Raw genomic sequence first — 18868 nt, forward strand, 5'->3', positions numbered from 1 at the left:
TACAAATCTCTCTTCTTAAATGGGTGAACTTGCCATTTTAAGTTGCCCAATAATATTGGCCCCGCTGTGTGTATGTGTGTGTGCGTGTGTGTACTGTACGCATGTATGATTGTACCTAACCCCTGTGAAAAACGCAGTATTGAGCAAAAGGTTCCTGTGACGGCTTTCAGCAAATTTTGTAATCCCCAACATTACAGATTGGAGATTGCTCGTCTGGTGTCAGATGCGTTTTCTCTCCTTCCGCAGGCATCGTTTTCTCAGTTGCGAGGATTGTTGATTTTCTCATCTCACTGCAGCTAACGAGGATCGCAAATAGCTGCTACCACTGACTGGACAGGTGTAAAATCACTTCACATTGCCTTTGGTATGCACTCTTTCTCTCGTTAAAAACAGTCTTCCTCTATATCCTCCTCAGTTTCGTTCCCACATCATCATGACCAGCTTTGCAGTCAAGTTATTCAAGCCTTCATCCTCACATAAGTCCATTGGTTTTGGTTTGCCTGGTTTGTTTGGTACCAGATTAATTAGTCATAGGGTGTCAGGGTTAAATTCTCCGTCACTGTAAAGTGACTCAACATACATCTTAACATCTTCACAAGCACGATAAACAGCCCTGACTGCCGCTTCAATAAATAAATATCCTCAGACAAGGAAGGCTAGGACTTGCTTAGCTTCATGAAAGCTGAGTAGAAAACTTTTACACAGAGCTTGCGTTGTTCCTGCAGTTTGTCTCGCCACTTAGCAAGATTAAGTATTCGCTGCTGCTTCTCAACTAGCTTGTTTGTTGGCAATAAATTGTTCTACATTCACTTGCTCTTTTCATAACGTATTTCTCAGAGTACAAGTTTGTGAAATTCCAACATCAAGTTCCCGGATCTCTTGCTATACACTGCATTATGAAAGCAGTATGTGGGACAGAGCAATACATGTTGCAATCATGAATAAGTTCAACATGACTGGGAACTCTGATGGTTGAGTTTGGATGCTGATGAGCACAGTGGAACGCGACAATGTTCATAGTATCCTTCAAGTTGCATTTGGAGGAAATCTTTTTAAAAACCCTCTCAGCTATATATGCACGGTTGTCATATTACTCAAATCTGGGGGAAAAAACATGTTATCTTTAGTTGATATGATGCCATTTTTGTTATGATGTCGTTTTGTGCATAGAGGCACTCCAGGGTGTTTCAAGCTTCCAGACAAAACATCCACTTTGTCTTTTGTGGAAACCATTTGACGCAACCATTAAAAGTTAAGTATGCACAGTATGACATGAAATATTCACACAAGACACAGTCATTTGTGGAAGACCTCAATAGGAGTTTTGAAAATGATAAAAGTGGGACAAGTCAAGAGAGGCAAACTTGGGTGATTAAAGAATATCAACAAGGAGAGCACTTGCGTGATTTCTAACAACACTCTAATCAGGAAAATAGCTGTTGGAGCGAATTGTTTATAATTACTGTCATCCCGCTCAGTCAAGATACAGTGAGCACCAGAAGTGTGAAAAAGTGAAAATCTGCCTTCAAACTCAACATACTTCCTTTGGGAAAATGTGTTTTAGTAAGGCGGCATCTGGCGAGTCTGTATCGAGAAATCATGGCCTTTATAGTTCTGTCTTCTTTTTTTTTTTTTAATGTAGAACAGGGAATTCGTGTGCATAATGCATATTACTCTTCTTATCTGATTTGGAGTAAAGCATTCTTTTCTACTACTGAAAATAAGAATGAATTAATGCAGGAAAACCCACAAACAAGCAGCGAGCAACTTACCTCCAGAGAGGAAAACTGGAAATATATATATATATATATATATATATATATATATATATATATATATATATATATATATATATATATTTTTTTTTTTTTTTTTTTTTCAGTGAGTTCTATTTCCTATTCCTTGCATTGGCATAAAAAAAATGGAATTGTAGTTCATACTGGACTTTCTCTAACTTTAAATATAAAACACATTTGCCGCCTTATTTAAGTAAGAGTGAAATTTTCGCTTGTTTTCTGAACATCAAGGCTGTCACGATGAAAAGTCCTTGACTCAAACATTCCCTTACTAACAACCCCGGAGTTCACTAAGACATGCAAACACTGAAGCATGACTTTGCCTGGGACCACTAACTTGCTCAAGTCTCTGCTGGTTGCTTAGCAACTGGTTGTCATGGCATAGCCTGGCAAATGACACCATGGCAAATGGCAAGTTGTTGCTTTTAGTCAGTTGGTTCAAAACAAATGTGATATCACGTAATGGATTTACAAGTGAGTTACATTGTTAGCCTCAGGCAGATTATGTTTGTCCAATTTTTTAGTCTTCATGTTAAAATAAGATAGCAGGCTTTTGGCTCCAGCCAGACTTCCACCAACAGGCTTGGCAGCAATGACAAATGGTCGTTACTGTACTTGGGTGCCTCTCTATCACTTGCCAAAAAATATGGAAAAATTAAAGAGAAAAAAAATAAAATATATATACTTTTTATTAGATTTGCAGGATATATTTTTTAGTATAAAGTTAATGGTGTTAAAGAATTTGTGGTATTTTTCCACTCTGTGGTGACAGAAACCCTCTTTGGAAAATGAAATAATTTATACCATCTTTCCTTTACCTTTATGGAAAATGTCAATCCAGGAAGGCAAAAAGAAAAGGTGTGTGTGTGTTTTTTTTTTAAACTATTCTTTTAAATAAGTATGATTCCACGTTTTCTAACCAACATTCCGATAGTGAATCCCGCTGACGTAAGTTCCTGGCGTAGCAACCAGTCATGCTTCAGCTTGAGAATGTCACATGAACTAACGCAGAATACAGATGAGCTGTGATTGGCCTTTACCTGAGCCCTGAACAATTGTGATGTCATTTTCATTCAACAAGTGTCCCCAGAGATGGATGAAATCCAGTTGATTTTGCTACTTCATTCATATTCCACAAACACGATACATAATGTGTTAAGATTAGTGGGGGCTCAAAGCACATATTACCCCCGGGTTACGGCGTCCCTGTCTGATATTTGTTTTCATGTTGCGATGTGTTTTTTCGTCCCCACTTTACCGTATTTTCCCCACTTTGCGACAAAAACAACTGTCATGACCCTAAGGGAGTTGACTGTATTTGTGTTGTTTTGTCTCTATCTGCTGGCGTTTTTAGGTAATTGCACTTATTTTCTGTTCTGTTGGCTAACTGCCTCCATGCAACGCGTCACTACAATGCTGGTCTGCTATGGTCGGCGTCTCCTCATGAAGATGCTGGTCTGCTATTGGTTGGCCTCACTCATTTCAAAATGGCGGAATGGTAAAGCTTTGTTCTATTGTGAGTGGTTACAAAACTGTATTTATAGTGTAATTTATTGCTTAATTCAAGCTTGAACGAGTTAGACATAGGTCCCAAGATTGCTAGTGACAAAGATGATTTATATGGAAACGAAGCTGGAGATAATCAATAAATACGAAACTAGCCTAGCCTAGGCTACCCTTACTGGGGAATATGGGCATAACAAGTGCCAATCAAAGGTAAATACATCCTTTCTATATTTTTTATTTATGATGTTTTCTGAATGTATACATGTATATTATATATATATATGTAACACTTACTATACTATTTGGGTATCAATTTTTAATATGTATGTACAATTTCGATGTTTTTACTTGGGGTTCTATTCATGAGCTATTTAACATAGGTTTGGATTGCCCGCCGTACGGTGAATTTGCCTTACAAACCCAACCGTGGAACGGATTAATCTCCTAACACGGGGGCCCACTGTATTAGAATAAATGGGGGTTGACTTCCCCTTTAATGTTTCTAGGATACACATATCTGCCAATCACTTGCGTAACTGATTTAAAAATGATTTAATAATTTATATGATCTAGCTTCTGTATTTATACACACTGTAGGTCCTACAGTGTAGGATGTGCTCCTGAACTGGAATCGGGATGGGTGGATGGATGAATGGACGGACGGATGGAATGAAACTCCATTTACTATTGAAATGGTGTATGTAATGTGCTTAGTATTAAAAGCTACTAGCATAGATGCATTGTGACTAACCCTATTTTATGCATTGTCTAATTCTAGGCTTGTCACTAACATTAGATATTTCAAAACAGAAGAATCCTGAGAGCACTTGTATCCTCCCTAAAATGTGCTCAACAGGAAACATAATTCTGAGCTAAACTCTCAAGGTGCATGTCTGTAGCACTGCCGGTATCTGCGTGATTGTGTAAGTCTGCTATACCTTCATTAAGCATAATGAAGTGCCTTCCGAGAATTTACTGAGTTTATTTATTCTTCTCCTCCGAGCATGAGAGCTGGGTAGAATGCCTACTTATTTGTCTTTTTTACATACCTTTCACAGTTAAATATATGCCTATCACATATAGGTCACAATGTGACAAGCAGAACAAGCAAATGCTCCTCCATCCCTTGACTAGTTACATCACTACCCTGTGTATCCACTTTTTGTGCATAATTTTGGCCATTTGTCTATTATATGCTCTGCAACTGACTGTAAACCATGCAAGCTTACCCGTTAAGCTACATTCAAATATAGATGATTGGATAATAATCCAACCATCTTCATCACTCATTGACTCTCTAAATTAAAGTGAAACACAAATCATATACAGTATATGTTTAGATTAAAATAAAGAAAGGGTAAGCGAAATCAAGCAGAAAAAAAATTACTTGGAAATACCTGTGTAGGGAGGAGGCCACAACGGGGACCTAAAACAGAGCCTTTGAAAATACCAGAGAAAACAGATCGATTGTTGGAATGTGACTATCGCTTATCTGAATAAAATGAGAGACTTTTAGATGTGACTGAAATCAGTCCAGTATTATACTATGTTTGAGTATATTCTAATAGGGTCTGTCAATACAACAAGCAATTGTGTTAAGGGCTGCACTCAAAGTGAAGTGGGTGAGGAAGGTTAGTTGTTCTGAGCCATTATGCGCGTGGTCTTCTGAATGCCATCCAATGATACTAATGATGTTAAAGCACAAAGATGTCCCCCAGTGAAATTTGACTGCACATGTTGCACAGATGTGAGTATGTGTGAAACCATTTATACTGTCCAGAGGCTTGGCTCAGCCTGACTCCTGATGACCTTGTGAAAGGGACACCTAATATGAGCTTTCACATGCTTCGTGGCCAAGGCGTGCATTTCAGATTTCTATGTAACAGATATGGAATTTTATATTCAAAAGTTACGGTTATGGTTGTGTTGCAGCAACAAGAAAAAGAACCTTGACACGTTTCCCTTAAATTAGTAAGGCAAAAACCATATGGCTTTAACCAATAGCTTGAGATACATTCTTGCCAACTTAATAGTCTGTGTTGTTGCTGTGATCTGAAAACTACTGCTTACAGGAGAATATCCAACAATTAGAATACAGAGAGCCAAAATACAAATCTTTTCTGGAATACCCACACAAATTGTTTGTTCCTGTGAACTCATTAGTTCAGCTATGTTGCACCATGATGACCTTAGAATCTCTCATCCCCCTCTCAACAGTAACCAGCGTAACACTGTAAGACCACGTTGTATGAATTGTTTCTGGACGACGTCTGCCTTTGGGCCTCTCTGGGGGCAGCAGAGGTCGGTAAATGTCATCGCAGGCCATGGTGGAGGATGCGTGCAGTCAATTATGTTGACAAGGCCTTCAGAGAGCTAATTTAAGAGGCTGCCCTGGGAAAATTTTTCACAAGTTGTGAAAAAGACTTTTATCAGAGTTCCTATACAAAATAACATTGTCACTGAAAACACATAGCTCTTGATGGTATTGTTTTAATTGCTGGCAGCATCATCAGTTTAGATTTATTGGTCATGACCTTACATGCACTATAATCCAATAGGATCCAATTCAAGAACAACAACATATCAATAATTTTGATTCACAAATATAATTTTGCTCATTCAATAAAATCATTTTAATAATGCTTCATAATCATTGGCTTACCGCATTGTACTGAGAGGTACAGTGCATCTGGAAAGTATTCACCGCGCTTCATGAACTCATTTTGTCATCTTCCAGCATCATTCCATATTGTATTAAATTAATCTCTTACCTCCAAATTGTACACACAATGTTCCATGATGACAATGTGAAAAAAAGTTCTAGAAAATAGTTTTGAATTGATTAAAAATAGACAACTGTGAAATCACATTTACATAAGGATTCACAACATTTGCCATGAAGCTCAAATTTGAGGTCAGGTACCATTGATCATCCTTGAGATGTTTCAACAGCTTAATTCTAGCCTGCTTGCAGTAAATCCAGTTGATTGGACATGATTTGGAAAGGCACACCCCTGTCTTTAAAAGTTCCCAGAATTGACCCTGCATATCAGAAGACAAACAACACGCATGAAGTCAAAGTAATGTAAATATGTTAGACAGGACTGTCTTGAGGCAAAAATCTGGGGAGCGATACAGAAAAAGGTCTGCTGCTTTGAAGGTCCTGAGCACAGTGACCCCCTTTATTCATATGGCCGGTCGTCTAAACTGAGCGATTGGGGGAGAAGGGCCTTCGTCAGGGAGGTGAACCCAATGGTCACTTTCAGAGCACCAGCGTTCCTCTGTGCAGGAGGAGAGCCTTCCAAAAGGACAACCATCTCTACAGAAATCCACTAGTCATGCCTGTATGGGAGAGTGGCCAGACAAAAGCCACTCCTTAGTAAAAGTAACATGGCAGCCCATCTGCTAAAAGGTACCCGATTGATTGTAAGAAACAAAATTCTCTGGTATGATGAGACAAAGATTAAGCACTTTGGTGTGACTGCCAGACATCACGTTTGGAGAAAAACAGACACCGCTGTTGGAATTTATTTCTAAATTAACATACACTAAAGTTAGTAATCTGACTCCAATTTGTGACCTTACCCAACTGCCACTCATCCAACAATATGCGCGCTCGTTCTGCAATAGAAAGGTATCAGGAAGCCGGCATTTTCACACACGAGTGGATTTATTCCTAACACACAGATCTAACACAAGCACCTGGGTCTCGGGTCCCTCTCAATACAGCCCTGTACGCCTTTGTTACCACCAGCAGACGTGCGTCACGTCCGAGTTGCCCAGCAATGAGTTATACTACACAATATGCAAATGGCACAGCAACAAAGGTATTCTGGCATTATTCTATTGGCTATGTGTATACTGCAGTTAACTTTAGCTTGCTCTCATTGGTCTTTCTTCCCCTGCAGAATCGCTTGCTTGCTCCTCCTGGTTGTAGTTTTCCTCACAGTCGTTTTCCACCAGCTGCCTCTGGGTTATCTCGTCTCTGCATCTTCCTTGCGACCAGCACCGCTTGTTCTGCAACATTCCACTCCTGCACCCCCTTGCAACACACATCCTGTCTTGCTCCACCAGTCACACGCCCAACACTTTGCAGTCTCACACTATCATACACAGGATGTAGCAACATCTAATGAACTACTTTAAGATCAAACTCTTATGTTCCTTTACCGCGCATCACCAGACCAACACCATTACCACAGTAAAGCATGGTGGTAGCAGCATCATGCTATGGGGATGTTTTTCAGCAAAAGGAACTGGCAGACTAATTAGGATCGAAAGAAAAATTAATGCAGCAATATAGAGAGATATCCTGGATGTAAACCTGCTCTAGAACATTCTTGACTTCAGAACGGGGCAAAGATTCATCTATCAGCAGGACAACGACCCAAAGCACATAGCTAAGATCTTAAAGGATCGGTTTCAGAACCACTCTGTGAATGTCCTGGAATGACCCTGCCAATGTCCAGACTTGAATTTGATTGAATATCTCTGGAGAGACCTGAAAATGGCTGTGCACTGACGTCTTCCACTCAACTTTGATGGAGAATCACTGCAAAAAAGAATAGACAGATCTGACTAAAGAAGCTAAGCTTGTGGCATCACATTCAGAAAGACTTGAGGGCTGTAATTGCTGCCAAAGGTGGATCAACAAACTACTGTGGACTGTAAAGTGGACCGTAAGACTGTGAAGACTTATGTAAATGTAATTTCTTAGTTTTCTGTTTTTAATCAATTAAAAACAAAGTATATAAAAAGTACTTATTTCACATTATCATAATGGGGTGTTGTTTGTAGACTTGAGGTCTGAGGTCAGAGATTAATTTAATACAGTTCGGAATGAGGCTGTAACATGACAAAATGTGGAAAAAGTGAAGCTCTGTGAATACTTTCCAGATGCGCTATTGCGAAATACTTTATATTTTTAAATCTACACGTCACATTACATCACATGGTGCAGGTGTACCTAATCTTGTGGCTGGTGAATAGTTGTTGTTATGCGTTCCCTCAGCAAGAATATTCAATACAATTCCCACTGAGCTCTGAGTTGAGTGTTGTTTTTTCCTCCCCACATTACTTAACATTGCAGACACCAAATGCAACACCAATTTATTCAGCATCTTAAAATGCCTTCATTTGAGCTGAGAAGTGCAACGTGATAGTGAACAGCCTTTGACCTGTATTTAAAAACAAAACAAACAAAACAATGGAGCAAGTGACTCAGGTAAAATCTCTGGGGAGGTTGGAAAATGTCCTGGCTATCGGTTTGCCTTTAGTAGAAGACCAATTAGCTAATCGAAACTGATATTGATTGATCTTATCAAAACATACAAGAAAGACCAGAAACCGTGAAATTGTGAAATCACAAATAAATACATCAGTCAAGATAACAGTAAATGTTTTAATTCAGTCGACAAACCAAAGTGAGTAACATGTTTCTTGCTATGCTACACAATGCCTGTTATTGCCAAACACACAATGAATTGAAAGTGTCACGTATTTTACAGGTCATACAGTCACATAGTACATTAGGGGTATATACAGCTTAGGAATCATACTTTGGCCTGAATTGCCCACGGCACTTGATTTATTGTTGCATGGCAATGTATTGGCAAATCTCCTCCCACTTGCACACAATATAATGATGCAAACATTCTGGTGGACAAGATGGAATGTCTCAGCTTGCAAGATTTTTTTTCCACTTTTTGTGTAGCCCAGGTTCAAAAAAAAAAAAAGAAACACTTTGAGATAAAGCACATTACTGCCCCGAGCCACAGCAAAATGTACTTCCTTTCAACAGTGCATTTGACTATTTCATCAATAAACATTAACACATTACCTCCTCAGTCCTCTCAGTCTATTTTGTACTCATGAATACTGTCAGCCTTTGCCATACACCCACCTTGTCCTTGTCATTTGAAGTTCCCAATACAGAAATTTACACTTTACAAAGCAAGCGGCACATATTTATTTACAATGACTTCAGCATGAAAAATTGCCATCTAGAACGTCACTTTTTTTGTAGACAGCTATAATAAATATTTTATGGTCCCACAGCAGCGTACAGAGTGCAAATGCACAAAGTTCTTATGTGCAGTGTGTCTTGTAGTCATCCTTTATTACTTCAAGCCTTTCCAACCTTTGTCCTGTCATTTTGTCACTTCCTCTTAGTCAGAAGCCATAACAATTAGAGGGCAGCGTTCATGCCGGGGACGTGACTTTACTTCCCTCTGGACAGTTACAGCTCCTCTTTAAATGTCATCCATGCTTTTGCGCTGAAGAAAACAAAAAGCCTCGAAAGAATCAAACAAAGGAGCTGAGGCGGGGCCGGTTTGGTTGCCTTCTTTTTCCCCCAAAAAGCTTTGCTTTAAGTATTGATGCCGTTGGAGCCATTGCTCAGGACCGACCCCTTGGTAACCTCGGTGCTCACGGTGGAGAGCGGCACGCTCTCGTACCGCTCGTTAACGCCCCAGCAGCGGCAGTGCAATAGGGTGGACTTGAGCTGCTTCTGGAAGTTGTTGTTGAGGAACCCGTAGATGACCGGGTTGATACAGGTGGAGGCCATGGCGATGAGGTGGCAGAAAGAGAAAATGATGTCATGGCCGCAAGACGGGATAGCCTCGTGGTTCCAGTCAAACACCGTGTTGAAGATGTTGAGAGGAAGCCAGGAAAGGGCGAAAGCCACCACGATAGAGGTTAACAAGATATTGATCCTGGTGGCCCCTTTGTTATTCTTTTGGGTGGTGTTTCTGCCACGTTCCACCATGTCCTTCCGCCTCCGCAGGCGCAGATAGATGTGCAGGTAGCACAGCATGATGAGGAGGAGGGGGAGGAAATACTGGAAGATGAGCAAAGAGGTGGTGTAGACCCGGCGCGCCTGCACCGAAGGCCACAGCTCCATGCAAACAAGTTGGTCGTTGACCGGGAACGGGGCTGTGAGGTTCTGGAAAGGCAACGTAAGGATGCTGTACTTGAGGAAAGGCACCGAGATCAAGCAGGCCGCGATCCAGGTGAGAGCCACCGCCACGTAGGACTGCCTCGCCATCGGCTTCCACCCGGTGGGGTGGACGATGAGCTGGTAGCGCTCCATGGCGATGAGCACGAGGGAGAAGATGGACACGGTGACGGAAATACACTGGATGAAAGGTGTGAGCTTGCACAGGGTCTCTCCTAGAATCCAGCGATCCATCAGCGTGTAGATGATGGTGACCGGCAGGCACACCACGCACATCAGGATGTCGGAGACGGACAGATTGGCGATGAGGATGTTGGTGACGTTGCGCATCTCCTTGTGCCTGGCGATCACAAACACCAGGCAGGAGTTCCCGACGAGTCCCACCGCCAGAACGGCGCTGTACGCTACGATGAGGAAGGTGGTGCCGCTCAGAGAGAGCGAGCAGTCCTCGGTGAAGTCCCACGGAATCTCTTTCCACAAGGCTTGGTTGTAGTTGCTGTTGGGCTGCTGCTCCATTGTACCGGCTTCGCTTCAAATCCACTGGGGGTGTTGAGTCAGATGTTTTGGAATTATTTTAGGAATAATGTCGGCAGTCTCTAGAGCCTTGCAGTAGTTCTCTTTGTACAGCGGTCTTCATTTTCTGCCAAGGAATAAGAAAGGTTCTCATCATTAAATGGGAAGCTTCTCCAGGACGTTGAAATATAATGCACCCTGCTGAAAATTAAGAGTTTCACAATAGCTTGTTTTAATTAGCGTGCACGCGGCACGTCACCCTTTCATCAGATTTGCCTTCGTCGCTATCCTGCCTGGCGGGAGCGCATCAGCCATTCGAGTGTTCGGATCAAGACTTTACAGCATCTCTAAAATAGCATGTGATTTCCACCATAATGATGGAGATAATGACTGCTCTGAGACAATCATCCTGTCTTCCCGCTTCAATCTTCTTGAGTGGGAGAATGTGCTTGCTTTCTATCTTTGGGGAACAAGCCTTGGAAATAGGCAATGCTACTATGAACTTCTATTATTTTCCTCATCACTCATTAGTTGATCATCTTGATAGTTATATGCAGAGACAAAATGGGCAGAGCCGTTCCTACCTGCATATTTGTTCATCGCGGCTCCTTCAGCATGATTGGGGGAGGTAAATAAAGCTATCCCTAATCATGTTAATTGGACCTCTGCTAATAGGAACAGAGCCTTCTTTAATGTTATTAACTGTAAGTCTGCCAGAATGGCTCCTCGGAGAATGGTCTGTTAAACAAACAAAAGAAGCACACAAAAGTGTGGATGTGCGAGCGGGAGAATGTGTGTGTTTGTTTATGCATATACCACATAAGCAGCATACACAATACATATTATGTGTGTGTGTTTTGTACAAAGCTCACTTTTGCTCAAACTACCTGGGATAACAGATTTTTTGCCTTTCCTTTCATGTTGATAGCTGATGACAGGTGGGACATAAATTGCTCGTGGCCATCTCTGCTAATGCTGTTTTGTCTGTGGCGATTACAACCAAAGCTAAGGCAATCTCGACTTGGAGCACACAAAACAAAGTTGTTTTCAACTTTTTCAATGTTCAAACAAAACTGAAAAGTTCAGCTTATCCAAACCTTTTTATTTGTATTGAAAGAAAAAAAAAATACATTGTGTACAGTGATATAATGAAAATTACGTTGCTATACAAAGGCTTTAAGGTTTTGGATATTTCAAATCAGTTCTTATTTACCTTGAATAAAGATTTAATGTATTGAAAAGAGTTTTGTTCATGTAATTTCATGTCCATATTTATTGATTATCGATTTTTTTTTGCAGCCAGTAATCTTGAAGTTGTCAGTTGCGCCCTGGCCCTCATATGAACACGCGCACAACCTGTGAGCTCACGTTTGCTCATTCCAATTCAAGCAGAGGACAGTGTTGTTGTGTTTGAACACCTGAAATGTTTGCGAGCTGGGAAATTAATCTTCGGGTATTTTTGACAAAATGAAGTTGAGCTGCGTCGCGAGGAGAAGGATAAACATCTGCATCGAAAAGTGATATTACAGTTTACGAAACACACTTCAGTATGGGCTGTGTCACCCTCGTGTTGAGATTTGTCAAACCACTGTCATTTTGTCAAGAGGCCAAATGTTCTGAGGAAGCCAGACAATGCTTCAAAATAAAATGAAGTTCTTCCCAGAGCCAAGGTTGTGATGATGATCTGCTACTTGATCATCTTTACCTCCAACTTTCAACAACATTTGATGCAAAGAGTACTGTTCGTTTTTTTCTTGACAAATGTTCTTATTTTTCAGCTGATATTTTTTTTTTTCATTCAGTGCAATGTCATGCGATCTACTAACAATAGCTAGACAGGCGCCAGGTCGACCGTGATTCACTTAATGGACAGTTGGACAGGTTGCAGGTAAGAATGTATGTCATGCACCGAATTATTACTTAATGAATAGCAAAAGTGTAAAGATAAAGATAACGCTCTAAGATAGCATAGCTAAGGCCTTTTCCACCATAGTAAGGGCTTGGATTGACCGCATTAAAGCGGAGAATAACCATCTTTGAACAACAAAACAGCAAGGCAATGTCTAGTTTATATTTCAACAAGAAAGAACGGTCCTCGGTGCTTTAAAAAAAAAACTAACCATTTAGACAGCTGATCGGGAGTAGGACACACTTATACTTGTTGATCAAGCCGCTGATGTTTGTGGGCGACATATGCAGGTAAATCAGCCTCTAACATGATGCTTTTTAGTCTATTTTCCTCATTTTTATCCACTTCATTTGTGTTGATGTCTACAAAAGTACTCAATACTGTATCTGATCTTCTGATCAAAGCTGCAGCCTCCATCTCTGCCCTGCCTCATTTCTCCAATGCGACGTGGCATTTTCTTCATCTGACAAATCAGTCTTGCCATTTTCATTGCTGGATTCCGAAAGAGAGGCTCTTTCTGGCGCTAATAAAAATCCATGTTGGCCCTATTACCTCTTGACCTTTGTCAGAATACTCCATTTTAGCGGTGACAACAGTGATCTGGCATATCGCTCGGTAGGGCAAGGAATGGCCCTGTCAATGACTTGACGTCACGTCCCTTCCCAAAAAGGCCATCCTTTAAACTAACTAGGGTGATTTGGGCCCAACTGCTTTGGTAGAGACACAAAAACTGGAGCGCCAGATATTTTAAACTTTACAATATTGCTCCCTTTACCCATCAAGACATTTGTTTAGGATCTCCTGAAGTACACTTTAAATTTTTACCAGTGTTGTGAGTGAATTTTGCGAGTGCTTGCGTTAGAAACGCTCATGATCTGCTTCTGGATTAAAAGTCTTCTTTGCTTTTTTTCTGTATAGAATGTAAAATGTCCCTAATAAAAACTTTTACTTTTTAAATTACAGATAATTATTCACTTTATTACTTTATTTATGGTGAATCTTTAAAAACAACAATAGCTGCGTACAAAGTGTTGTACACAAAAGGCAAATCAGACATACTGTCTTTTCTGCACTATAAGGTGCACCAATTTATATAGTGCACCTTTAATGAAAGGCCTATTTTAAAAATGTTTTAATATATAAGGCGCACCGCATTATAAGGCACATAGAATAGAGGCTACAGTAATGTCTGGGGTTGCCTTATGCATCCACTAAATGGAGCTGTGTTAAAGGGGAATGTTGACAATCCAATCAGATAAGTCTGTCATACTTAATAATAAAAATAAAAAATGAAGAATAAAGATGAGTTGTGGAAAGTAATATCTGAAGAATGGGGAAAAATCACTTATTTATTACCGGTACATTAAAAGACTATTTAGATAAATGCCAATACTTATCAAGAGTTTAAAAGAATCTAATTATGATTCAATTAAATGTTAAACTTATTTTTTTACTTAATTTATTTACTTAATTTACTTTTTATATTATAAATTTCAACCAAAAACCTTCAAATATAATGTTTCGTTGATTAAAAAACAGTTTCTGGATTAATTTATTTCATAAAATTTCACTTCCTTATGCAAAACAATTGTGATTTTTGCATCTTGTCCCCCATATTAAATGAATACACACATATCAAAATTTCAATCAAAAACAAACAAAAATGGATTATAAGGCGCAATGTAAGCTTTTGTGAAAATTCAAGGCTTTTAGGTGCACCTTATAGTGCGGAAAATCCGGTATATAAACAGTTAAACTGATACAGCAATAACATAAAAGCAGCATACACAATGAAACTCTAAAATATTACCAAGTCTCATCAAGCTGAGGTGAAAGCCAAAGAATAAAACTGTTTTAAGACACATTTAAAAAATGGACAGAGACTTGGTCTGCCTAATGTTCCTAGAAATATTGGAAATATCGCCTGTGAGTTTCATGAATATACAGTGGTCCCTTGTTTTTCACAGTTAATGGTCACCGAAACCCCGCCACTAAAGTAAAATCCCTTAAGTAGGTCGGGATTTTTGTGCATGCGTACATGGATACCAGACTTTTAAAATGAGAAATGTATTTATACGTTACATTTTCGAGGCAAAGATTACCGCGGTACACATATTTACTTTGATCTTTAATTATTAAACCTTACACAGTAACTGTACTACTATACCATCCCATTTCCATTCCTTGGCCATAGTCAGAAACACGGAGTTGCCCTTTGAGGAACATCCCTCAGACATCGACCTAAAGTGGAGCCTGTAGCTGACCAGACATGATAGCGGGGAGGCAGAGTTTACATTTGAAATTCCAATTTATTACAAAAGCACTCGTCGTGACATCTTTCCAACGCTCTGTTTTGTCCTCACTGCATTCCTCCCCCCGCGCTTTCCGACACGTGTGATGTTCACTCGGAGACTGATGCTGGAGGGACTGTAATCAACAGTCAATAGCTTGTACTGTACAAGACTGGCGACACAATCAGCCAATCAGCTCACGGGCACTCCTATAAAACACGTGATTAGCTTCCAGCGCCACATCGACCATTGAGGGCAGGAGTTGCAATCGGCTCTTGCCCTCATTGGTTGATGTTGTGTCGGCAGTCAATCCTGTGTCTTGTAAGAGTGCCCGTGAGATGTGACTTTACAGTCAACTCGTATGTTCGACATGCAGGAAACCCTCACATCGCAGCACATCTTTCCGAAATCTAGCTTTTATTATGAATGAAAAAAAAAAACCCAACACAAAGCACTGAGGGCGCAAAAGCACGTCCGCCTCAGAGTTCAAAGGTTCAAGGTTCAATTCCAGCTCGCCCCGGTCTTCCTTTGTGAAGTTTGCATGTTCTCCCTGTGTTTTGCGTAGGTCTTCTCCGGCCACTCCGGTCGCCTCTAATTGCCCTTAGGTGTGATTGTGCGTGTGAATGGTTGTTTGTCTCTGTGTGGCTTGCTGTTGGCTGGCTAACAGTCCATGGTTTGCCCCGCCTACTGCCCAAAGATGACTGGGATAGGCGGCAGCAAGCCAGCGACCCTAGTGAGTTGTAAACAATGATGGCTGCATGGGTAGTATATTATTTATTCATTTATTTATCTATTTATTTATTTACTTACGGGCATACGGGCATACTGTAATTAAGTTGCTTGGCAACCTGTTTACCCCTATATTTGTACCATCTCCCAAGCCTTCAGTTACAAGCACAGTTTTTTTTAGGATAAAATTGTTTAAATTATATCTAGTTCAAGAGTGTATGCAAAAACACAAGCTCCTTAAAAGTACCTTGGAGATGACCCATACATCACTGGCTGGCATCAATTTAACATACAGATCCACTTTGCAAGTTAATTTTATATTCAAAATCCATTGTCAAGATCTCTATGGAAATCACAAAATGCTATTTTCCAGAAAATAAGGGTCACCCTTCTACTTTCCCTAATTGTGTTTCTTGCCATTCCCCGAATTATCCTTTTCTAAGCAGTACCATTTGAATCTATCCATCTATCTATCTATCTATCTATCTATCTATCTATCTATCTATCTATCTATCTATCTATCTATCTATCTATCTATCTATCTATCTATCTATCTATCTATCTATCTATCCATCCATCCATCCATCCATCCATCCATCCATCCATCCATCCATCCATCTATCTATCCATCCATCCATCCATCCATCCATCCATCCATCCATCCATCCATCCATCCATCCATCCATCCATCCATCCATCCATCCATCCATCCATCTATCTATCTATCTATCTATCTATCTATCTATCTGCCGCTGCCTTTGCTTGTCTGTCTGTCCGTCTTAGCTAGCTAGCCATCCATTTATCTAACACGTGATAGGCAACGGGTAGCTCACGGGCCGCAAGCGGTCCTCACCCACACTCTATGCGGCTATGTAATTGTACTAAATATGTTAACTGGTGGGGCCAATCCTTACTTTATCACAATTACACTTCACATAGCAAAAACAAATCCTTTTCCTTGGGTCATCCGCTCCCCTCCTGGCATTGCTTGACGCCCCTCAGGGGGGCCCGCCCCACTATTTTTTGAGACACACCGAGTTAGACTGAGTAGAGCGTATATTGCTTTTTGTGAACGTATGCACAAAATATAAACACAGTTTGTTCAATGGTTTGCAATTTAGTGCCATTTTTGAATGGGAATTGTTATGCAAAAGAACCATATGCAAGGAGGTGGGGGTCAAGAAGATCAGATTTTGTGTTTTTTTGTTTAGAGAAGGGAAATAATCCATTTTGGAAATTTTACATAATATGCTTTAAAAAAAAAAAAAAAAAAAAAAAAAAAAAAAAAAAACTAAATACAACATGTAGGGTGGCGGTCTTTAAAGACATGCATGCCGAAAATACTTTCTCAAGTGTTATATTGTATGTTATATTGTATGTGTGGGATTTCGTAGATTTTTAGATCAGGACATACCCGTCATTTGAAGCAGTCATATTACCCCCACACACAACAACAACAACAGGCGCCGGTCTGGACTTGCTCATGCACAAATGGGAGACAGCAGTGGCGGAAGAGAAGCATGACAGAATGAAAAGTGTGAAAGTGGCAATCTGCGTGCGCGTGAGCGAGCCGAGCGCACGTCCTGCCCACCGTCCCTGCTGTGATGTGTCTGCAGCTGAGCCTCGAGCTGGGTGCATGCGTGCGAGCGTGTATGTTTGTGTGAGAAGGTATCTCAGCCAGGTGGAGTTGACTACTTCCCACAAGTATTGCTGCCTCCACGGCTCCCCTGTATTTGGGACACGCGGCACAAAAAATACCTCAAAAAAGCGACGTGCGCTTTGCTTAAAGCATCACACAAGTACAGCATGAGAGTCAAGAGAGTCAATTTCAATTGAAATGTTGAATTATTCACAGTGGCTGCGGACTCAAGTTAAAAATTATGCAAATTGTGAAGCAAGGAGTTTTTATCTTTTGCTCAATGAAAGACAAGACGCTGCTCTGATAAACTATATATATATATATATATATATATATATATATATATATATATATATATATATATATATATATATATATATATATATATATATATATATATATATATATATATATATATATATATATATATATACTGTATATGCATGCGTGCGTGCGCCCGCGTGTGTGTGAGATTGATTGATTTGTGCTGTTTTGTATAAATATTAGAAATTGAGTTCTAGTTTCTTACCGATGTGCAGCCTCTTGCATTGAGTCGGAGTCGCTTTGCGTGGCGCCAGGTGAGCCACACTGACAGAGGAGTAAGTAGCGGTGTCGGAGAAAAGGTAGGAGGAGGCGTCCTGCTGTTCGGGACTGACGGCAGCACAGATATTCCTTAAAGCGATCTCACTCCCATCCTCGCGCTCAGACGACGATGTGATTGGGAACATGTTACATAATCAATTCCTCCGTGGTGCACACGCACGCGCTCTCAGCCATGCGCCCCAACACACTGACGCACACACACGCACACACACGCACACACACACACACACACACACACAAACAAAGGGGCAGTGGGGACATTGAAAGATTGGAAAATTGCACACGGTCTGCTTCAGCTTTCTGAGAAAATGCAGAGTGTTTATTTATGTAGAGTTCAGACTTTTCACTCATCTTCCAGTGACAAAGCAGTTAAACATATTTTGACATGGACATATTGTAATATTGTTGTTAGTCACGAATTATTGAATATATAATTTGCTAAAACTAGATATGAGCTGGGGTACGAGAACGAACACTTGGGTGGGCCACATACAAGGGCAATGTATTTATATTAATTTTTGCAAAGAAGGTGGTCCAAAAATCTCAATTTTCTAAATTGAAAAGTGTACAATTGACCCATCACTCCCATTTTTTTGCATTATACCACAAAATTAGTAATAATTTTGGAAGCAATAATCTTAAAGGGGCCCTGTCATGAAAAGTCAACTTTTTGGTGATTTTAACTGTGCTGCAATGTTTATTTCTCACTCCAAACAGCCTGAAAGTGTTATTTTCGTTCATCGATGCTTTTCTAAGCATTCCTTGCTTATTCTGTGCTCTCGCATCAGCCCCGCCCAAGCAGATGGACTCGAAGGAAACTCATGATGACACACGCATTTTGTACCTCCCCTACACCGCCCCTGTAACACTGGCGCAAGATTGATACATGCTGAGTTTTAACACAGATTTGATTTTGTTTTGGTTTTT

At 40.3% G+C, this 18868-nt stretch overlaps 1 protein-coding gene across 2 annotated transcripts; it reads right to left on the reverse strand.

The window, feature by feature from the left end:
- Positions 1 to 8689: 8689 nt before the first annotated feature.
- Positions 8690 to 18038, reverse strand: npy8br (neuropeptide Y receptor Y8b). 2 transcript variants are annotated; one of them, XM_088419287.1, is made up of 3 exons: positions 17868 to 18038; positions 17114 to 17426; positions 8690 to 10897 (listed from the first exon to the last, which is right to left on the reverse strand). In XM_088419287.1, the coding sequence occupies exon 3, from the start codon at positions 10771 to 10773 to the stop codon at positions 9670 to 9672; it is 1104 nt and encodes a 367-aa protein (XP_088275413.1). In that variant the 5' UTR covers positions 10774 to 10897; positions 17114 to 17426; positions 17868 to 18038; the 3' UTR covers positions 8690 to 9669. The 2 variants fall into 2 exon arrangements, with proteins under 2 accessions (XP_088275413.1, XP_088275421.1); XM_088419295.1 differs by lacking the exon at positions 17114 to 17426.
- Between the last annotated feature and the right edge of the window lie 830 nt (positions 18039 to 18868).

This window comes from Hippichthys cyanospilos, chromosome 1, assembly GCF_059441005.1.
Source record: "Hippichthys cyanospilos isolate Australia breed blue-spotted pipefish chromosome 1, RoL_Hcya_1.0, whole genome shotgun sequence".
NCBI classification, from domain to species: Eukaryota; Metazoa; Chordata; class Actinopteri; order Syngnathiformes; family Syngnathidae; genus Hippichthys; species Hippichthys cyanospilos.